The 22168-nt window shown below is 44.3% G+C and overlaps 2 protein-coding genes across 2 annotated transcripts; one reads left to right on the top strand and one right to left on the bottom strand.

Moving 5' to 3' along the window:
- Window positions 1-2895: 2895 nt before the first annotated feature.
- Window positions 2896-16783, top strand: gucy2f (guanylate cyclase 2F, retinal; the record flags this gene model as incomplete). Its single annotated transcript, XM_084461815.1, has 18 exons — window positions 2896-3640; window positions 4039-4340; window positions 5013-5367; window positions 5862-5946; window positions 6073-6169; window positions 6287-6409; window positions 6579-6659; window positions 7630-7806; window positions 8072-8228; window positions 8411-8560; window positions 9044-9192; window positions 9498-9661; window positions 9791-9983; window positions 10234-10408; window positions 10666-10764; window positions 14989-15083; window positions 15285-15370; window positions 16690-16783. 18 exons carry the CDS (start codon window positions 2896-2898, stop codon window positions 16781-16783), a joined length of 3327 nt encoding a protein of 1108 aa, XP_084317941.1.
- Window positions 16784-18984: 2201 nt separating this feature from the next.
- LOC311311480 (serpin H1-like) lies at window positions 18985-20607 on the bottom strand (the record flags this gene model as incomplete). The annotated part of the gene is given in 5 exon segments (XM_084441206.1): window positions 18985-19287; window positions 19501-19733; window positions 19831-19929; window positions 20035-20370; window positions 20373-20607. Coding segments are annotated over 5 exon segments (1206 nt in total).
- Window positions 20608-22168: the final 1561 nt, after the last annotated feature.

Raw genomic sequence — 22168 nt, 5'->3', positions numbered from 1 at the left:
GTGGGTCCATTTCATCAGCACTTCACTTGATATTATCTGGCTCCATTCAGGATAATTCAAATACTGTATAATTATTGCAATATTGTTTGAGTTTGCTCTACATATATTTATTTAATTGATGCATACAGAGATTATAACCTATTTTTGATGAGATTTCAGGTAAGCCCCTACTGCTGTAAGACGACAATTGGTTTGCACATTTGTGCTCTTCAGTTCAGTATTGCTTCCCTCAGGAACAGTTTCACAGCAGTGCCTTATGTTCAGGCGTATCATCATTTCTGCTGTGCTCTCATTTTTCTCCCTCCCCTATTTCTGGCAGCAGGACAGAGGTGTCAAGGTGTTACATTTAAGCAGCTCATCAGCTTATACAGGATATGGGTCAACAAAGGTGGAATCACTTTAGTCCTCGAGCACCACACACAGAACCTTCCCTCTCTCTCTCTTCTCACTCTCTCTCTCCCCCCATCTCTCTCTCTTCTCACTCTCTCTCTCCCTCATCTCTCTCTCTTCTCACTCTCTCTCCCTCATCTCTCTCTCTTCTCACTCTCTCTCTCCCCCCATCTCTCTCTCTTCTCACTCTCTCTCCCCCATCTCTCTCTCTTCTCACTCTCTCTCTCCCCCATCTCTCTCTCTTCTCACTCTCTCTCCCTCCTCTCTCGTTCTTCTCACTCTCTCTCTCCCTCATCTCTCTCTCTTATCACTCTCTCTCTCCCCCATCTCTCTCTCTTCTCAATCTCTCTCTCCCTCATCTCTCTCTCTCTCTCTCTCTCTCTCTCTCTCTCTCGAGCACCACACACACTCACTCACCTAGAATTCCCCTCTATCATCTATCTCTCTTTCTCTCTCTCACTCTCTCTTGAGCATCACTCACCTAGAGAACCCTCCCCCTCTTTTCTTCTCTCTCTCCCTCTCTCTCTCTCTCTCTCTCTCTCTCTCTCGAGCACCACACACTCGTTCAGAGAACCCTCCCTCTGTCTTTCCTTCTCGCTCCCTCTCTCTCTCTCCATCCACACTCTCAGTCACCTAAAGAACCCCGTGTTTCTTCTCTCTCTCCCTCTCTCTCTATTCATCTCTTGAGCACCACACACCCATTCACCTAGAGAATCTCCCCGCCTCTCTCTCTCATACACAATTGCTCTCTCTCTCTCTCTCTCTCTCAGGAACACCTCGTTAATTGTTGAACCATGAAAAAAAAAATATTTGTATATGAAGCAGGAATTATAATTGCATTGTACAGTATGCCATGCAAGATTGACCTTCAGAGGTTACTGTACAATAGTTGTTGAATACTTTAATGAAAAGTATATAAATGGCTCACCAAATACCTTTCAGTACCGTTCATTCTATGCATTGCTTTGTAGAAATGTGCTTTAAGTAAAGTAATTACTGAACAGTCCTACAAGATCTCATATGCAGAGGTACCAACCAGGTTGTATTAGGGTATGAGCTCACAGTGTTGTGTAGAAAACAGCTGTTTGTCTAGATTGCCACTCCAATTCCATGAAATGGGTCATCAAAAGAGCTGAAAGGACTGACACAGGCAAAATGTAGGCTAGCCCAGGGGACGTGCACGGGGGAGAACCCCTTCGTTATCTCTAATTACTCCCTCTCCACCTATGTGCAAATTCAATTGTACTGAGGGGCCTATGTTGTCTAACAAACGCATTAGACCAATTATTGCATGGTTCAGGTGTGTCCATGCAACAAGGTGTCTCCATAGCAAAAGGGCCTCATCTGATTTTAGATAACTTTGTACTGCCTGATGTGTGATCCAACTGAAGAGAAGTAACTACAGTACATCTTTCAAGAGTAGCCTTTATGTGTGCAGTTGTGGATTGAAAAGTATTATATTTTACAAAAATATGTAGACAAAGACGTGTCCATCCTCATATCTTCCTTGGCAAGGCTTTGTGAGTAGGCTACATATCTGCTGAGTAACGCTTCAACCAACGTCTACAATCCTCTTATATTGGGCCTTACCGAATATGGATTAGGGTCGAGTGCAACGCCTACGTTTTACGGGTCACTTTGAAAGGACTTTGAATGAATGGGCGAAGGTGATCCTGACCTGTCATAATAGATATTATATCTGTAGACTATTTTGTAAAATGTATCCCGAAGTGTGTCAGAGCTTTATGGGAAACATGGCTTTGGAATGCTTACCATTTTCTCTGACCTGTTGAGAATCAGGTACATTTTACTTTGTTCTAAGATAATGAGAAGACGACTGCATAGAGTATAATGTTGACCTGCTTTTAATAGGGTAACATGCTTTGTAATATTAAGACAACGTTTTAACCTGAGAACTATGTAGAGTCAGTGTCGTCTGCCTGTGCGGAGTGAGTTGGTAAACGCCTTGCGAGGTGCGAGCAGCGGGATGTAAGTAGCTCTCCAGGGTGCTGAAGTTGTCTCCCATCGTGACAGACAGGAGCTTCTGCCTCGCCCTACCGACACCACAAACATGAGTTGTTGTTCTTAGCACGAGCCATGACTTTTGAAGAGCTCAAAGTTAGAGGTGGCAGTAATGGTTAGGTGAACGGGAACTACTGGAAAAGAATTGGAGGGCGTTGCCTCTGTGGACCTTTCCGCTGTCCAGCAGGCCAAGATGGTAAGTGACAAGTGATTTACTTTACTGAGTTTGACGTTTGTAAATAAAATAAAATAAACGATATGGTAGCCTAAGTGAAAAGTAAATGTAGCCTACTTTACTAAGTTTGAGATAAGGTAATAATATAGATAATTTAATTAGTGGTTTTTCATTTTCAATTGTAAAAGCAATGGTGCTACCTATTGTGAATTGTTGTGATAACTTTAGGCCTACTTTGCAGATGTCTTCGGTATGGTTGACGATAGTGTAACATCCCAATACACCAATACGGAGATTCTGGAATGACGATGCAACATATTCCTCTACATTTTGGAGGTGCGCTATGGGAGTTATCCAACTATCCCTATAGTCACATCTACAAAAACAGACACAGCTTTGCGACACTGCCGTTTTATAATGTCCTACTATGGGTTCTACTCGGAGTTTTGACATTTCCATGCTGTGTCCAGTGTTTGATATTTAAAGTGGGGGTCCTTGGGCCCTGGAACTGCGACCCGGTATATTCCAAGGCCCTACCTGCGGCTGCTGCCAGACTCGCAGTGAGCAGGATCAACGAGGACTTCAGTTTGGATCTGGGCTGCAAATTCGACTTCGTGATCCTCCAAGAGCCATGTGAAACGTCAAAAGCTTTAACCACCTTTGTTTATTATGAAAAAATGGTCGATGCGTTCGCGGGGCCGACAAATCCAGGTTACTGTGATGCGGCATCGCTTTTGGGCAAAAACTGGGATAAAGCAATCTTTTCTTGGGCTTGTATCAACTATGAGTTGGACCGGATCAAGGGCTACCCGACCTTCGCAAGGACTTTGCCGTCGCCCACACGCGTACTGTTCACCGTGTTGAAGCATTTCAGGTGGGCCAACATTGGTATTATTTCGTCAAATGAGGATATATGGATGGACACCGCCAGTAAAGTGGCCAGTGCCTTCAGGAACCGGGGACTACCTGTTGGCATAGTGGCTCCTGTGGGAATAAATGAAAGTGAGATTGAGAATACACTGCGGAGCATTCAGGCAGCAGGGAACATCAAAGGTAAGTATGATGACAACTCGTGAGATTGCAGTTTGATAAGTTTCTTTTGAATAATTGAAAAAAGAATTTCCAATAATATAATAAAATAGGGTCATCTATACATTTTAGTACCATGGTGCATAGAGATAGCCAAGCCTTCTCCAGACAAGATCTGCATCAGCTCTCATCTCAATTATACGCACATCCGCTAATAGCCCGATTATGTCTGTGGAAGCCATGCAATGAATTAGGCTACTCACTCAGATATGTAATCACAATAGTCTTTTTCACCATGCACCTTGAAGGCCTTAATGAGCTTGTCATCATGGACTGTCTATTGGTGGCCTACTGCTAATACAGAATATCTACAGACCATATACTGTATTTCCAATGTTCCCCTCTCTGTCTCTCTGTTCCAGTCATCATCATGTGCATGCATTCTGCTCTAATTGGTGGTGAGCAGCAGGCCAACTTCCTGTTGAAGGCCAACGACATGGGCCTGACCAAGGGTCGTTATGTATTTTTGCCCTACGACACTCTGCTCTACAGCCTCCCCTACACTAACACGTCCTACTCCTCCCTCCAAAACAACACCAAGTTCCAGCAGGCGTACGATGCCGTCCTCACCATAACTGTGGCGTCGGACCTGATGTCCTTCAATGAGGCGTTCAACACAGCCAAGAGCACCCAGGAACTCATCATACCTGCCGAGCCTCAGCAGGTGAGAGTGTCCATATTGTATTGATATTAGGATGTTATTACAGTATACCTTTGCATCATTTTGTAAGAGTGATATTATTTCAGTTGTCACTCTCGGATTTGGGTATGTATGCCTGCCTACTATCCACCAAAAGTAGTTGTTTTGCAGCCACAGATCTGTCAACCAGTTCAACAGGACAACCTTTGGTGACACTTTACCTTACATAGCATTACCCTATAGTATTACAACTACATACTGTAGTAATACCTGCAGTAACATTATTGGAATGCTATGTAAATACATGGTATTACAATTCAACAGTAAAGGTTATTACACAAGTAGTATGGGGGGGGGGACTCTCTAGGGGTAAGTCGATGCTAATATTGATTACATGCTAATGCTATAATAGTATCTGATGCTAATATTGATATTATTTGTTACCACACTCTTCAACTGCTCGTTTGCCACATCCACCTACCCCTGGAGTGGCCCCTTCCACTTGTGTAATAACATATACTCCAAGTAGTAATACCATGTAATTACTTATCAGCTCCTAACTACAAAGTTGTTGCTACAGGCATTGGTATTGCTATGTACATAGTTATTACTATACATGTGAGGTAAAGTGTTACCAAAATGTCATATGTCACACCACTGCTGTAACACCTTTCTATGTGCCTCCTTCCACTCCAGGTCAACCCCTTTTTTGGGACCATTTACAACGGTATTTACCTGCTGGCCAAAGCCATCCACAACGCCAGGTGGTCTGGCAAGTGGCTCTCGGGAGCCAACCTAGCCTACTTCGCCAGGAACATGACCTTTGCCGGTTTCAACCAGAAGATCACAATAGACAGCCAGGGAAACGGCCAGACCAAGTACGTCATTCTGGACTCAGATGGTTGGAGCGGCCAGCTGTATCGCTCCTATGTGGTGGATCTGGCCACAGGGAGGGTCCGGTTTGGGGACAGATCCATTCACTTCCCAGGCGGGTCCCTTCCCCCCGCAGACCCCAGCTGTTGGTTCGACCCCAATGCCATCTGTTCAGGAGGTAGAGGACACGACTAGTTCCTTTGTTTTTTTCTTTAGCTATTTGATATTGTTGAATGTCACAATTCAGCTTCTCCCGGTCACACCGGTGTCTTGTATTAATGGTCATTCAGTAGCTCTATCTAATGTAGTGGTCATTCAGTAGCTCTATCTAATGTAGGGGTCATTCAGTAGCTCTATCTAATGTAGTGGTCATTCAGTAGCTCTATCTAATGTAGTGGTCATTCAGTAGCTCTATATAATGTAGGGGTCATTCAGTAGCTCTATCTAATGTAGTGGTCATTCAGTAGCTCTATCTAATGTAGTGGTCATTCAGTAGCTCTATCTAATGTAGTGGTCATTCAGTAGCTCTATCTAATGTAGTGGTCATTGTCGGAGACTTCACAATGAAGTTGCCACAATCCAGCTTGAATGAGCCATGTGACTCTTTACGTTTGTGTTGTTTCTACCATTCGACATCCAAACCACATTATTGATGTCTTCCCCGGCTCACAGGGGTGGAGATCACCTATGTCATCGTGGTGTTCACAGTCATTGCCCTTCTGGTTCTTGGAGGCCTCGGACTAAGTCTGATTATAAGGTAACTCTCTCTCTCTCTATGCTGCATATCTCTCTCTTATTATTCATAAGATATGTTAGCTCAAGACACTTTTAACATGGATAATGATTGTTTGTGATCTTTTCTGACATGCCTTTTGATTGGCAGGAGGAGGCTTGAACAGATCCAGTTGGTCAAGGGGCCCAATAGGATCCTGCTGACTTTGGAGGATCTCACATTCATCAATCCACAGCTTAGCAGGAAGGTAGGTGGCTGAATGTGCTGTATGTGACCCATTGAAAATGACAGTTCTAAGAAAGATCCAAAGTGCTGGACTTCATACTTTATGTGGATTACTAAATATGTATCTGATGTCTCACAGAAAATCACTTTAGAGGATCTTAGTGAATCGAAGAGTGCGATAGACAATAAGAGTTCAAGGTCCCACTCAGTGAACAGCTTGACAACAGCAACACACGAGACCACAAACGTGGCTGTGTATGAGGTAGGTACAACTTTGCAGAAAAATACGTACATTTTAATCCAATGTCTAAAAGACCCACCTAAATATATGTGTATATATATATATATATATATATATATATATATATATATATATATATATATATATATATATATATATAGACAAAAGTGTTTGTTCGTATTCCTCTCAGGGGGACTGGGTGTGGCTAAAAAAGTTTGAAGAGGGGCATTTCAGGGAGGTCAAGCAGAGCACCACCAAGATCTTCACAAAGGTACAGATGATCAAAACATGACCACTGTGTGACTATGCTCTTCCTATTATCCTCTATTTAACAGTAAGGTTACACCATATCATGATTAACAAGAGCCCACTTGTACAGCCAGCAGGGGCGTACTTTTGATTTGAGCTTTAGTGGGGACATTAAATACGAGCACCCGTAGCGCCCGAGTCAAATTTATTTGCACTATATAAAATAAAAAAGCATACATATGAGCTACAATGAGATCTGATTATCCTGATGGCTGATTCATTCCAGAACTGATAATCATATATTTGGCCCATGTGTGCACTTGCTGCATACAAATTGATAACAACTGATAGGGTTCAAAAAACCTAACTTACCTAGACATTACATGTCTGGTTTGTTTACTTTATGCAATTCAGTGGGTGAGTGAGACTTGTCATGGCTCAAATCTTGCCGCGTTTGCAATGGTAGGCAAATCGTTGCCATTAATACGGGATTGTCCCGTATTGAAAAATAAAATGCACTTTCAATACTGAATCAATACAAGATGCAAGGATTTTCCCGTATTTATGTGCACAGAACTTTGTAGCCGCGCAACCAAATTCAACCAGATACTACAGCCAGCCTCTCACGCGTTAGCAAGAAACAGCAAACCAATACTATCAGAGATATTGGGCTAGGGAGGTGGGAGTAATAGAGAAGGACATCTGTTAAGCATGTGTGTACCAAATTATTGCTGGGGACAATTCAGTAGTCTCTGAATATTGGTGGGGACATGTCCCCAACGTTCCCCCTAAATTCTACGCCCATGCCAGCCAGGTACTTAAGCATTTTAGGATTTGATCCAATTAGCGTTTTTAGGAGCTGGTACAAAATCAACCCACAACCAAATCTAGGCTTGACTGGCCCTAAGCCAAGGATCCTCTGTGGACACATACCAGGATGAATGGAGGGACACTGAGCGCTGTGGTCCGTCTTCTTGGTTGTGAAACGACAGATGAAGGACCTGCGTAACGAGAACGTTAACCCCTTCCTGGGCTTCTTCGTCGACTGTGACGTGTTCGCCATGGTGACGGAGCACTGTTCACGGGGCAGTCTGCAGGACCTCCTGAAGAACGACGACGTCAAGCTGGACTGGATGTTCAAGTCCTCACTGTTGCTGGACCTCATCAAGGTGCTGGGCGAAGCTACGGTCAAATTTGACATGCATGTTATGTGTTTTAGTAAACATTTCTCTTTTGCTGTTTTATTTCCTTTCCTCTTTGATGTTTATACTATTCCTTTATGTTTTAGAAAAACATTGGATAAGAATTGTCTTTTTTTCCTATCCTTGTCTATGAGTACTTACAGTAGGTGTTCAATGTATGCATCAAAGTCTTAGCTGTACCTTGTCTTAAGCAACACCAGTAATGAATCAGTGTTGATGCTTTGATCTCCAGGGTATGAAGTACCTGCATCATCGAGAGTTCCCTCACGGTAGACTGAAGTCTCGTAACTGTGTGGTGGATGGGCGCTTTGTCCTGAAGATCACAGACTACGGCTTCAACGAGCTGTTGGAATCCCAGAAAGCCCCCAAAACCATACCGCCACCTGAAGGTGGTGTCCCAGCCAAAATGATAACATAATGATGGAGACCATTGATTTGCCTTATAATGTACCCATACACAGTGACTTCAGACAGTATGAGAACACAAACATGTTTATTTTCAATGTCTTGGAAGAATGTCACAGTCCCAGGTGTTTTATTGAAATGTACTGTTTAATCCTTTGTCTCCTAGATCTGTTCTGGACAGCTCCAGAGTTCCTCCGGGACCAGGACAACACTAGAAAGGGGACCTATAAAGGAGATGTTTACAGCTTTGCCATCATACTCCAAGAGGTGGTGGTTAGAGGATCCCCATACTGCATGCTGGGATTGTCTCCTGAGGGTAGGTACTGTGAGTAGGGGACAATAGTTAAATCAAACAAGAGAACTTCACAGTGGCAGTTTTGTTACTGTACTATATTAAGGATATCAACAATCAAAACTAAAAACAGTAAGCCTACAGTGCTAATACCTTTAAGCATCAGAGGGAAATGCTATCTCCTTTGTTTTCACACACAGTGCCTCTTAATACTACAACAGATTTAGGCAGAAGGTCTCGTCTAGATGAGATGGTGTACAACATAGAGTATTATGGGAAAGTCTGCCCCCCCAAAAACACACACACGGATATACATAGTTGTCCTGAATGTAAAAGCATCTGTCATGCCACAGTCTCTACCTCCAATAGATTAAAATATCACTTCTCTTTTTTTGTTGAATGGGGGGCGGGCACACAGAAATGAACCACACAACATACAGCTGCAGTGGCCCCAACCACCCACCAGTGACCCGCCTCTTCCCCTCCTCCCCTCCCTCCCTCTATCAGAGATCATTAGGAAGGTGAAGAAGCCGCCTCCCATGTGCAGGCCCACGGTGGCACCTGACCAGGCCCCCCTGGAGTGCATCCAGCTGATGAAGCAATGCTGGGGCGAGCAGCCCGACCGCAGGCCGGCCTTTGACGAGATCTTTGACCAGGTCAGCTACATGACCCATCTACTCAGTGATAGGCTATAGGGTTAGCCACTTTGATAAAAATGGGTCGGTGATGTGATATAATACATGGGATACAGTATGTTTTGGTTCAGGGCTGTGATTAGTGTAAATGGGGCCGTAGAGGTGAACTTCTCGTTAGAAACGTTTCCACCCTTTTTAAATAAGAAGGGCATCCGGGATTTAGTGTAGTAGTGTAATAATTAAGAGTGCCTTCGTACCATTGATGTTCACGTACAGCACAGAAGTCCATATTGACGACACTGTACCGATAATGTTTGATTCTACAGTTCAAGATCATCAACAAGGGCAAGAAGACCAACATCATTGACTCCATGCTGCGCATGCTGGAGCAGTACTCGTCCAACCTGGAGGAGCTGATCAGGGAGAGGACCGAGGAGCTGGAGGTGGAGAAGCAGAGGACAGAGAAGCTGCTGTCTGAGATGCTCCCTCCGTGAGTCAAACATCATTACACACACATGCACACGCATGCACACACACACACACACATGGACGCACATGCACGCACACACACACCCGTGTCCTGTGTCACATGCTCTTAAACATGCCGTTCGCGTCACAGTTCTGTTGCCGAGGCGTTGAAGACAGGAGCCACAGTGGAGCCAGAGTACTTTGACCAGGTCACCATCTACTTCAGCGACATTGTGGGCTTCACAACCATTTCATCTCTCAGCGACCCCATCGAGGTGGTCGACCTACTCAATGATCTCTACTCGCTGTTCGATGCTGTTCTGTGTAACCACGATGTCTACAAGGTCAGTTCGCTACTTACCAGGGAACTGACCGGTATGAATCGCCTCAGCGCAGTATGGACAGGGCTGTTGGGACATTCTCAGTGTCCAGTAATCATGTAATTTGGACGACTGACCGATTTGCTTTCATAACATGTTAGGCAATTGGTCCTCTGCTGTTGTCCCCTAACAAACAACATGTACAGTAGTAATAGCACCAAATGTGCTACAAGTCCAAGCGTACTATAGTAAGATCCCGTGTTTCTACTCATAGGTGGAGACGATTGGCGACGCTTACATGGTGGCGTCCGGTCTCCCTAAGAGGAACGGGAACAAGCACGCGGCTGAGATCGCCAACATGTCCCTGAATATCCTCAGCTCCGTGGGCACCTTCCAGATGCGCCACATGCCCGATGTACCTGTGAGGATACGCATAGGGATCCACTCAGGTGAGGCGGCACTGAGGTGCCATTGAGGTGGCGTGTATCAGGTTCCATCAATCCTGTCTGACTGACAGCACAATGATGCATGACAAGTTTCATCGTTTCTTAAAGCCAGTCAGTGGCTTTACTGTTGACATATAGTTGCAACAATGTTTTATGCTGTGTGTGTGTGTTCGTGTGTGTGTGTGTGTGTGTGTGTGTGTGTGTGTGTGTGTGTGTGTGTGTGGGTGTGTGTGTGTGTGTGTGCGTGTGTGTGCCCTCAGGGTCATGTGTTGCTGGGGTGGTGGGACTGACCATGCCTCGCTACTGCCTTTTTGGAGACACAGTCAACACCGCCTCTCGTATGGAATCGACTGGACTGCGTGAGGACTCTATCTACTTCTAGATTTTATTATTAATAATATTATTATTAATAATTATTAACTTGTGATATTCCCACTATTTCTTTCTTTCTTTCTTTCTTTATTAGGTGGGCTAGCTTGTAAAAGCTAGCCCAACTTGTGATATTCCCACTATTTCTTTCTTTCTTTCTGTCTTTCTTTCTTTCTTTCTTTCTTTCTTTCTTTCTTTCTTTCTTTCTTTCTTTCTTTCTTTCTTTCTTTCTTTCTTTCTTTCTTTCTTTCTTTCTTTCTTATTAGGTTGGCTAGCTTGTAAAAGCTAGCCCAACTTGTGATATTCACACTATTTCTTTCTTTCTTCATTAGGTGGGCTAGCTTGTAGAAGCTAGCCCAACTTGTGATATTCCCACTATTTCTTTCTTTCTTTCTTATTCTTTTTCTCCTCAGTTTTTTGGCCCTTAACTTCTTCTTCATACTTTGTGCTAGAAACTTCATTCAAACTTTAAAATGTTCATCGTCTTTAGATGTTTCCCGGATGTATTCAGATTTTTGATATTTTTTATAGTTATTTAATAATTTAACTTTTAATAGTAATTTTTGTGCCATTGAAACTGCTGGTGGAATGTTCAGTATCATTATGTTTTTAGAGTGGTGGCAGCTGTTGCTTTGAAAATATTCACACATTTTGTAAACTGCTGGCACTCCTACAGTTTTGAAAGCTCACACACATATTATACATCAAAACGTTCACACAACTGTGCTGATTCGTACAATGTAAGTATCTAAGCTGTGTGACTTATAGTTTTCACAGTATGACGATTTGTTCGGCAACTGCGCTCCCCATTGAAACATATGGTGCCGCACTAACTTTTGAGCTGCTAATTTTGCATTTTTACCCCTTTTCTAACTTGTCGTCATGCCTACAGTGTTCAAGCTATACAGACATATTATAGATAGAAATGTTCTGCAAGTTCTCAGTATTCCTATGGTATCAATATATAAGCTGTAACATTTATAGTTTTCGCGATAGAGCTGTCTGAAGCGGACCATGTCTAGGATCAGAGTGTCAGTTGGGATTAGAGTGTTGGCAGCTGTTGCTATTTTTGAATTTGTGTGCATGTGCATTCTCTCTTAAAGGTACAGGCACCCTTTTATAACTAATGTGGTAGCACAGAACTCAGCCAAAGTGGAATAGAGACACATGATCTTCACTGGTGGGGGCCGGTGGGTAGCCCGGCGAGGAGTACACCGTCCCTGACTGGCAATGACCAAAAGGGGCGGAGCCTCACCACCACGCCACTATTCACGCCATAGAACCCACTTTTCAGCCCCTGAGTGGGCTAGAGACACACATGGGCAAATTCACTAAAGGATTGCGCAGCTTTTCCTGACGCAAAGCCTGTGCAAATAAGTCAAAAATAATGTTTGCTATTCACAAAGCCCTCGCAAAGGGTGAAATACGGTGTTAACTGCGTTGCCTTCGTCATTGCGTTTCTCTGCGCCGGTGTTATTAGCTGATATTTAAATTAGGTAATATGGGCGGAGAATGTTCCCCTTTCTATGCAAATGAACATTATTGCAAAACCCGCCCAATTCACAAAGATCGGCGCAAATTGCCTCACGCAGTTAAAGTGAAATTAATTGCGTTTTCAGAGACGTGGTGGTATTTAAGCACAAGGGGTGTGTCGCGGCCAGCCTTTCCGCTGATCATGGCAGCAGTGATTGTTGAGAGGCGAATTCGGCATCGCAATGCCAGGCATGTTGTTCGTGAGAGAATATTTAGAAGAAGGTCACTTTTTGATTTAACACTAGAACCACCGCGGTAGCTGTTTGGACACCAGAACGCGCAGCTCTTCAGCCAACTGGAGGATGAAGTCGCGTCTGGGGAGGCTCAGTTGACTATGCGTCTCTCCACCCGTCCCCAGCGAGTCCAAGCTCCCCCAATGAATAATACTTATTTATAATAGCCTACATAGCACGAAACTGTGCGTATAATAGTCTATACGCGAAACTGCGCATTCCCTATAGCTGTTCATTGAACGGCTGGGGGCCGATATAGGTATAAATAAATAAAAACATAGCCTAGACAATATATTTTTTATTTGAATGGTCTTGAAAATATTTTGCTTTTGTATCATAGGTGACGGCAGGTATCATCTTCAGCCATGGATGATGACTCCCGTGCGTAATCCTTCCAACGTTGGAGAGGCGGCGTACAACTGGGCTCACATCAGGACGCGCGGTGTGATTGAGTGCACATTTGGAATCCTGAAAAGCCGTTTAGATGCCTAGATCGTACCGGTGGGGCAATGTTATACACTCCCCCAAAAGTATGCCAGATCATCGTGCTGCAACTTGCATAACATAAAATGACAATTTTTCCTTTGTTCGTCTTTTCAAATCATTCCACCTCCGTTTGCAGTCTTCCGCGTTTACACACACAAATGGCACTGGAAATTAAACCCCAAATATGATTTTTTGCTGCAGTCGTGATATTTTTTGCAGAAAGCTGTGAGACATGTTTTTGAACCTCGTCCGTGAGGCCTTCAAGTTCGCTGTCTGAAAATCGTATCTTTCTTTTTCTGTCTGCCATCGTCCAATGATATGCATACGAGTTGTATGCGCTGTATGCGCAGTATTTATAGTCATTTCCTATATCAGCAGCAAATTGCACTCAGCCGCAAACACCGAATGGGCATGTTTGCGCTGGGATATTATTAGCGCAATGTCTTTAGTGAATAGGTTTTTACAACGGAGCACATAGCTGGAGCAACTGACGCGCAATGTAATGGTGCAATTAGCGGCCGCAATTCCACTTTAGTGAATTCGCCCCACAGTCTTCAGTGGTGGATGCATGGAAATTGCCCGGAGTTCACTGTACTGTCCCCGACTAGCTGTGACCCAAGGGGGCGGAGCCTAACCAGCACGCCACTATCTTCGCCACGGGCCCCACAACTCAGCCCCTGAGTGGGCTAGAGACGCACGGTCTTCGCCGGTGGGGGCATGGAGATTGCCCGGTCCGTAGTAGTTCTAGCAGTACTGTAGCTGTTACATACAGCTGCAGCAGCTAGCCCACCTCACATTTTCTCCAGGAAATGTACTTTCTAGTTTTATTTTCTATTGTACTGTACTCTCCTCTCCTCTCCTCTCCTCTCCTCTGCTCTGCTCTCCTCTCCTCTCCTCTCCTCTCCTCTCCTCTCCTCTCCTCTCCTCTCCTCTCCTCTCCTCTCCTCTCCTCTCCTCTCCTCTCCTCTCCTCTCCTCTCCTCAGCTCTCCTCTGCTCTCCTCTCTTCTGTTCTGCTCTCCTCTCCTCTGCTCTCCTCTCCTCTCCTCTCCTCTGCTATCCTCTTCTCTCCTCTCCTCTGCTCTGCTCTGCTCTCCTCTCCTCTCCTCAGCTCTCCTCTGCTCTCCTCTGCTCTCCTCTGCTCTCCTCTTCTCTCCTCTCCTCTCCTCTCCTCTCCTCTCCTCTCCTCTCCTCTCCTCTCCTCTCCTCTCCTCTCCTCTCTTCTGCTCTGCTCTGCTCTGCTCTCCTCTCCTCTGCTCTCCTCTCCTCTGCTCTCCTCTCCTCAGCTCTCCTCTCCTCTCCTCTCCTCTCCTCTCCTCTCCTCTCCTCTCCTCTCCTCTCCTCTCCTCTCCTCTCTTCTGTTCTGCTCTCCTCTCCTCTGCTCTCCTCTCCTCTGCTATCCTCTTCTCTCCTCTGCTCTGCTCTCCTCTCCTCAGCTCTCCTCTGCTCTCCTCTTCTCTCCTCTCCTCTGCTCTCCTCTCCTCTGCTATCCTCTTCTCTGCTCTCCACTCCTCTCCTCAGCTCTCCTCTGCTCTCCTCTCCTCTGCTCTCCTCTTCTCACCTCTGCTCTCCTCTCCTCAGCTCTCCTCTGCTCTCCTCTCTTCTGTTCTGCTCTCCTCTGCTCTCCTCTCCTCTGCTATCCTCTCCTCTTCTCTCCTCTGCTCTGCTCTCCTCTCCTCAGCTCTCCTCTGCTCTCCTCTGCTCTGCTCTTCTCTCCTCTCCTCTCCTCTCCTCTGCTCTCCTCTCCTCAGCTCTCCTCTGCTCTGCTCTCCTCTGCTCTCCTCTGCTCTGCTCTCCTCTGCTATCCTCTTCTCTCCTCTCCTCTGCTCTCCTTTCCTCTGCTCTCCTCTCCTCTGCTCTCCTCTCCTCAGCTCTCCTCAGCTCTCCTCTCCTCTCCCCTCCTCTTCTCTCCTCTCCTCTCTTCTCTATATCTTTGTTATAACAGTTGTCTCCTCCCTCCCCAGCTTATAGAATCCATGTGAACATGAGCACTGTGCGGATCCTGCGCTCCCTCAACCACGGCTACAAAATAGACGTCAGGGGCAAGACTGAACTGAAGGTACCCTAATCCTGACCCTGACCCTGACCCTATCACATGATCATAATCTAATGTTATGAACTGAAGGTACCCACCTCACATGAGGATCATCTAATGCCAGTTGTGAACTGAAGGATCTCACATTAGGGAATCATCTAATGTTACTTCACTGTAAGTTATGTTTATTATTCTAATATCCAAATAATAATGTGTTTTTCCCAGGGTAAAGGCATTGAAGAGACATACTGGCTGGTGGGGAAAGCTGACTTCACAAAGCCTTTGCCAAAGCCTCCTGAGATCAAAGCAGGGTAGGAGAGAGTCCTTCCAAGAATGGAGTGACATTTAGGCCATGTTTAGTTTAACCCACCCGTTGACTATTTCATGAATTTTAAGTTGTGAACTTTCTGTGTTTTGACCATTTCTCTCCCGTTGGGCAAAACAGGTTTGAGACTTGACTTGAATTTAGGGGGGGGGGGGTGATACACAGTACAGTATGTGATTCAGGCTGTTGTACTGTAATGTCCCTCCATAGGGAAGACCATCATGGACTGAACCCAGAGGATATAGCTGCATACAAGAGAAAGAAAGCAGAGAAAAAAGCTTGATTCTCTGATTCGTTATCAAGGAGGTAGCACCCGCATGCCTTATGGTGTTGTGATGAGAAGCTATCGTGTGGTGTGTTCTATGTGGTGTTCTCTCTGGTGTGTTCTGTGTGGTGTTCTCTCTGGTGTGTTCTCTGGTGTGTTCTGTGTGGTGTTCTCCCTGGTGTGTTCTGTGTGGTGTGTTCTGTGTGGTGTTCTCTCTGTGGTTCTGTGTGGTGTTCTCTCTGGTGTGTTCTGTGTGGTGTTCTCTCTGGTGTGTTCTGTGTGGTGTTCTCTCTGGTGTGTTCTGTGTGGTGTTCTCTCTGGTGTGTTCTGTGTGGTGCTCTCTCTGGTGTGTTCTGTGTGGTGTTCTCTCTGGTGTGTTCTGTGTGGTGTTCTCTCTGTGGTGTGTTCTGTGTGGTGTTCTCTCTGGTGTGTTCTGTGTGGTGTGTTCTGTGTGGTGTTCTCTCTGTGGTTCTGTGTGGTGTTCTCTCTGTGGTTCTGTGTGGTGTTCTCTCTGGTGTGTTCTGTGTGGTGTTCTCTCTGGTGTGTTCTGTGTGGTGCTCTCTCTGGTGTGTTCTGTGTGGTGTTCTCTCTGGTGTGTTCTGTGTGGTGTTCTCTCTGTGGTGTGTTCTGTGTGGTGTTCTCTCTGGTGTGTTCTGTGTGGTGTTCTCTCTGTGGTGTGTTCTGTGTGGTGTTCTCTCTGTGGTTCTGTGTGGTGTTCTCTATGTGGATCTGTGGCTGATGTTCAGTAATCTGTGGGTCTTTCTGAGTCCCCCATCCCCCAAACTATCCATCATCAGGCTCTTGATCTCCCCTAGTCTCCATAATCTCCTGCTCTTATCACCTTATACTGTACCTTCACAAGTAGATCGGTTGACCTCGAAAAAGACATTCATTTTGTTAATTCATTTTCTTTTTGGGTGGGAGCCTATTTCAATTTGCTGTTATGATTATATACCTTTATGTGGCATGCTTGTTTAAGGTTTCCTTTTGTTTGAATCTTCTTGTATTTCATTGTTCACTATAATGTGGTACATTTTCAGGGACAACTGGCAAGAGATGGTGACGAATGAGATCAAGACGATATTTCGAAAGGCCAACAGGCAAATGGACAAGCCTAAAAATCTAAGAACATGAAAGAGAAAAAAGAGAGGAGTAAATGAAAAGGAAGAGGAGGAGACATCCATGAAGAGACAGAAGGATGAGGGACAACAAAAGGAAGTAAAGCAGGCAGAGGGCATGCATGGGCCAGCCCGCTCACTGAGGATTACATGGGACTCCTTTAATAGGATTGCCTGCCGTGTGGCTAATCTACTTGTGACCAGCACAGCGAAAAGGGAGAGTACAAATGAAATGAAGGTTGTTGTATTACCAGGGTGCGACAGGGAAAGTGCATATTTCCTTAATGAAGAATGCCCTAACTCCTCTCGGCCTTCATTGGACACTAAGTGGCCCTGCGTCATCATGAACATTATTTTTCTGTTGTTGATGTGTTATAAGATGTTGGCAAAAGGAATGTTGATTCACTCGAACAAGGTTTTGGAGAGAATGTCAGAGTGATAGTTATGGCTTAATTGTATGTATGGCCGAAGGGCTTTGTGTAAGGTTAGCACGGGGGGCATGGATGCTATCATACAGTATGTATCTAATTGGTCTACTGTATTGATGATGAACTACATCATGATGAATTACACATTATTGAATTCCTATTCAAAATATGAGGGTAGATATGTTTCTACATGTAATGTTGGTGTACATAAATTATTTGCATGATTCATCAGCTTTTTGTAGATTGATTCACTGTTTCTGTACGCTGTGTGAATGCAATCCATTGTAGAACCTCAAGTTACTACAGAGTATGTGAGGACACAGCTCACACTGAGGCCAGGATCACATGTAGGATCTGTCAGCGCCTACTGTGCCTAATGGACATATCTACTGAAAGGGCAGCATGACCCAACATTGTCATCCCCCATTTGTTGCTGCCTTCATCGACAAGAGCACCATCTCTTGTCAGGCTCGAGATGTAACTGAATGTACTTCTTGTAGGCCTACATTTGAATAATAGGTTCATAAGATAAGATAGATAACAAGAACAGTGCAAACCCTCAATAGATGATAACCAAATAACTTGAGCAATGATAAAGTGCATGTAGTATGTGGATTATTAAGGAAATAATATTGTTTCATGGACATCCAACACATTATTCCATGCTTTTATATTTCATACATCATAGACTGACAATAACTTAGACAGTGACTTTAAAGTGCAGAATGTGTTTTTTTTTCAAATCCAGTCTTTGTGGTTATTTGTCTTGGATGTTTATAAAAGACAAAATGACTTATGTACATATGTTATATTGAATTAAATAAATCATTGGATGATTTTAATACTGTCCTTTTTCTTTTTGTATTTTATACTTTCTACGATTTTTTCAGAATGATTTTTTTCTATTGCACCAGTAGATGGCGCCAATAATTAATCTACTAACCCCCTTTTCAATTATTTCTTTGAGCTCTGAACTGATCAGTCTGGTGATTGTAATAGTAGATGGTTCCTGTAGATGTAGATGTGCTCTGTGTTTCAATGTTGTTTCCACTTCTCATTGGGAACAAGCGTAGCAGGGGAGAATGTGCTGATCCTTGTGCCCTGTCTCTCCATGTGAAACCTGCACTCCTCATTTCCTCTGCCGTGGTTAGTAACCCCTTTGATCCTAAAAGGAAGTGAACTGTTTCTCAGTATCAAAAGCACTCTGGACTGCACCAACTACAACATTAAAGGGCATGAGGAGAACCTCTCTAGTTGAATCCTCTGGAATTTGCCAGGTTTCTCACATTTCCCCATTCATCGTTGTCATTCATCGTTGTCATATCACCACATTCCAGTCTAATGTGGAATGTTTGCACTCACGTCAACAGGAAAGATTGTTATTATTGTCCTCATTCTTATCATTGTCACTCTAGTTAAGACTGTTGGCCTGGAAAGATACAAACCTAGAGACAGCTTTGTTTACCATGTACTGTATAGTGCAGGTATACATATTAAAACCATGCAGATTACTTCGATGTATATTCAAATGTGTAATCATAATCAGAGAACATAATACATGCCAAGTTAGATATTTAGTTTATTTTTATTGAAAAAGTGACAAGTTAAAAAAATACAAACGTACATTTCAACTTAAACTCACCTGCTCCCTGGGAGTATCTGTCTTCTCTCAGTAGCCCTAATATTATAAAGATAATAAAAGTCTTACTATAATACACATACACTCTTTCCTGCGTCGTGTTTGAAAATTTGACACACACACACACACATTAGCCACTGCTAAACAGTATTAAAGTTCATCGCGCATCTTGTCGCCTTTGGGCCGCACAAGTCTGCCGATGTAGAGGATGGAGTTGGTCATGTTGTCCTTCACCAGGAAGATGAAGGGATGGTCAATGTAAAACAGCTTGGGATTCCTCAGCTTGTCAGTGCCAAAGATGCTTGTGTCAAAGCTGTTTCCCTCGGTGTCCAACTCCAGGGCAGAAGCATGGAACACATTTGAAAGGTAGAGGTCTTTCTTGCCAGAGATGTTGGACAGATCAGCCTTGGACTTATCCACAGCTTCGGTCAGACCAAGCTCACCAAGATGTTTCTGGAGAGAAGAGGAAGATAAAGATATAAACCTCTTCAAATACAAGACAATCAATCAGTCTACTGATAATTGAGTTTAACACATTAATGGTAATTGCATTAATGAGTGCAAAAAGCATCAATGTATGCCATTTAATCTCTAACTGGTAATGCCCTCTGTCAAATCCTCCACTCATCAAACCTACAGCTCTAATCTCACTGGTATCTAGGCTACCTGTAGGTTATGGCTGACTTCAAGGCTGATTTTGGGCATGGAGATGGCCACGGCCTTCTCCTCCATCCTGCTCATCCAGGTGTCCACCTGCTGCTTGGTCAGCAACTTCTCCAGCCTGTCCAGGGGCTCCAGATGGTAGGGCATGATGAGCACCATGCTGGACTGCTTCTGGCCCAGGGGCATGCTCAGCACAAACACTCTGTTAGCGGTGTCCTCATGGAAGTCATAGAAACCTGTGAAGAAAAATTATTAACAAAATGATGAGATGAGAAGGTGGCTATATTTGATGAAAGGGTTTAAAAATAGCCTAAATAAATAAAGTAGGCCTACCTGTGCGGTGCATCATGGGAACAGAGACAGTGAATGAACGTGTCACCAGAAAGCCACGGTTGTCCACCATGTTGTGATGGAACGTCTCAGCCCAGTGAGCTGTGGATAGAGAACAGATTTTTTTTTGTTTTAACTTTCCAACCCTTAGACTGTCATCACAACATAGCAGCACACATTATTGTGAATATATAGAGGTCTACATATGCTTAAAGAACATAGCATTGATGATCATGGCTCCATCGGTATTCTGCACATCCTTGGTTATCTGCGGCAGCTTGCCTTCCGTCAACTTGGCCGCCCACTCATTGATGGATTTCACCGCGTTCTTGTCCTGGAAGTTGATCTTGGAGTGGTCGAAGTTGTAGTGCTTCTGGCTTCTCTTCACGAAGTCATCAGCAAAGGTGACGGAGCTGGGCCCATAGAGACGGTTGCTGATCTTCCATGTGGTGTTACGCACTTTGGCATCGCTAACCTCGGCCAGCAGCTCGGAGAGGCCAGAGTGAAGGTGCTCATCGTTTAGGGCGTCCGCACTAAGGACCCCTGGGAGGCGGTGGATGACTTGCCCCCGAGGACCACCATGCCCAGGGAGGACGCCAGCACCACAGGGGAGATCAGGATGTTTTCCGTGCCTTTCTCCTTGGCCATGTTGTGGTAGAGGCTGAAGGCCAGGTTGGCGGTGTTGTCAGCCAGCATGGCGGCATGGCTGCTCAGCTTCTTGTCTTGGCCAGAGGCTGCCAGGGCCAGCAGGCACAGAGCAATGAGGTTGGTCACCCACATCCTTCCAGTCTCCACGAGCAGCTAAACAAGCCTGGAAGAAGACAATCATATGATATGGTTGTTTTTTTAATAATGGTGATTGGAGTTGGTAGCAAAACCTATATGAAGAGACAATTGGTTGGTTGATTGTTGTGGGAGCCCGACATGTGTTTAATTCTGTGGTTCTAGATCAAATCAAATCAAACTTTATTTATATAGCGCATTTTATACACAGATGCAACACAATGTGCTTTACAGAGAGCAATGGAAGGGTGGGCATAGGTCCCACGCCCACATATTCCAGAGGGAAGCAAAAAAACAGTTTCACCCGGGGGCCAGAAAAGTGAGCTGTAAAAATTCTTCCCTGACCGCTCTCAACGATACGATCAAGCAAGCTCCTGGAAAATGTTTGTCTATTGGCTAAGAACATATACAGAGCATTAAACATGGGCTAGATACTTAATAAGAGAGGCATACAGTAACTAACAGTAGAATGCAAATAGTTCCAGAGAAGTGGCCTACATGGTAGGCCATTATGTGTTAGCTATCCCTGTAGTCTCTAATATGATATTTGAGTGAATCATATAACAAAGCACAGTAAGCACTTAGCAGAACAGGCTCAAGACTGGGTGCATGCTCTGTAGTCATACATTTGATCTAAAATAGCCACCTTAAGGCCTGTCATGTGACTGCTGACCCCTGACAGAATCAGAAGAGCTGAGCAGTGGCAGCCTTATAATTTACAGCCACGTCAGCAGCAGCAGCTGAGGCAAAGCCTGCAAACTGGTACTTCTACTGGGAGTCATCCTCCTGGAAGTAGTGTACTCTGTGCTGTTTTGGTTTTGTAATTCTATGCTTCTTTCTGTTGTTGTCCAATGTGGTAGAAAGATGTGGAATTCTACATAAGATGTAGAATTTCTCATGTGGGAGACCCTTAGTGGTTTGAAAAATATCTGATAAGGTAATACCAGGCATTGCATTTTCACTGGAACCATCACTAGAGTCAACATAACATTAGAGTTTAAAATGTGATGCCACGCATATGCAACCACTGCATTTGCGGTTCAAGAACCCTCTCAGGCTAGTGAAGGACATGCAGCAACAGGCTGAATGAGCATCGCCCCAATTGTTCAAACAAAGGACCAACGCGTGTATAGCCTCAGGATACAGCTATCATCAACAAGGAGTTGCCTCTGGCACCATTTTTTAGTTGACTGATAGTAAAACTAAGCGTCTCTGTCCCCTGGAAAGGACCAGCCATGTTGGCTGCACATCAATTCATTCTTTGTTGTTCCTTGAATATACCTGGAAAAGTTTTCATACTGTGGTCTGCGATTTTCATTCTGAAAGACAAGAGGTGCATGGGGTAATCTCCATAGATCAGATAATAAAACATAAATCAGGCTCATATGGAGAAATATTCTGTATCATTGTAAGACATTATGCTCCATTTGTCTTTGCAAGGACTTTTTGAAGCATTTTACATGTAATAATTCATTCTAACACGTTAACCCATTTTAATTGGTTAGCCTGCCCCTCACCACACCCAAAATATACAAAAAAGTCATCCAATCAGCTTTGC

Source organism: Borostomias antarcticus, assembly GCF_949987555.1.
Source record: "Borostomias antarcticus genome assembly, chromosome: 1".
NCBI lineage: Eukaryota > Metazoa > Chordata > Actinopteri > Stomiiformes > Stomiidae > Borostomias > Borostomias antarcticus.
This window is presented reverse-complemented; position numbering and strand designations above follow the sequence as displayed.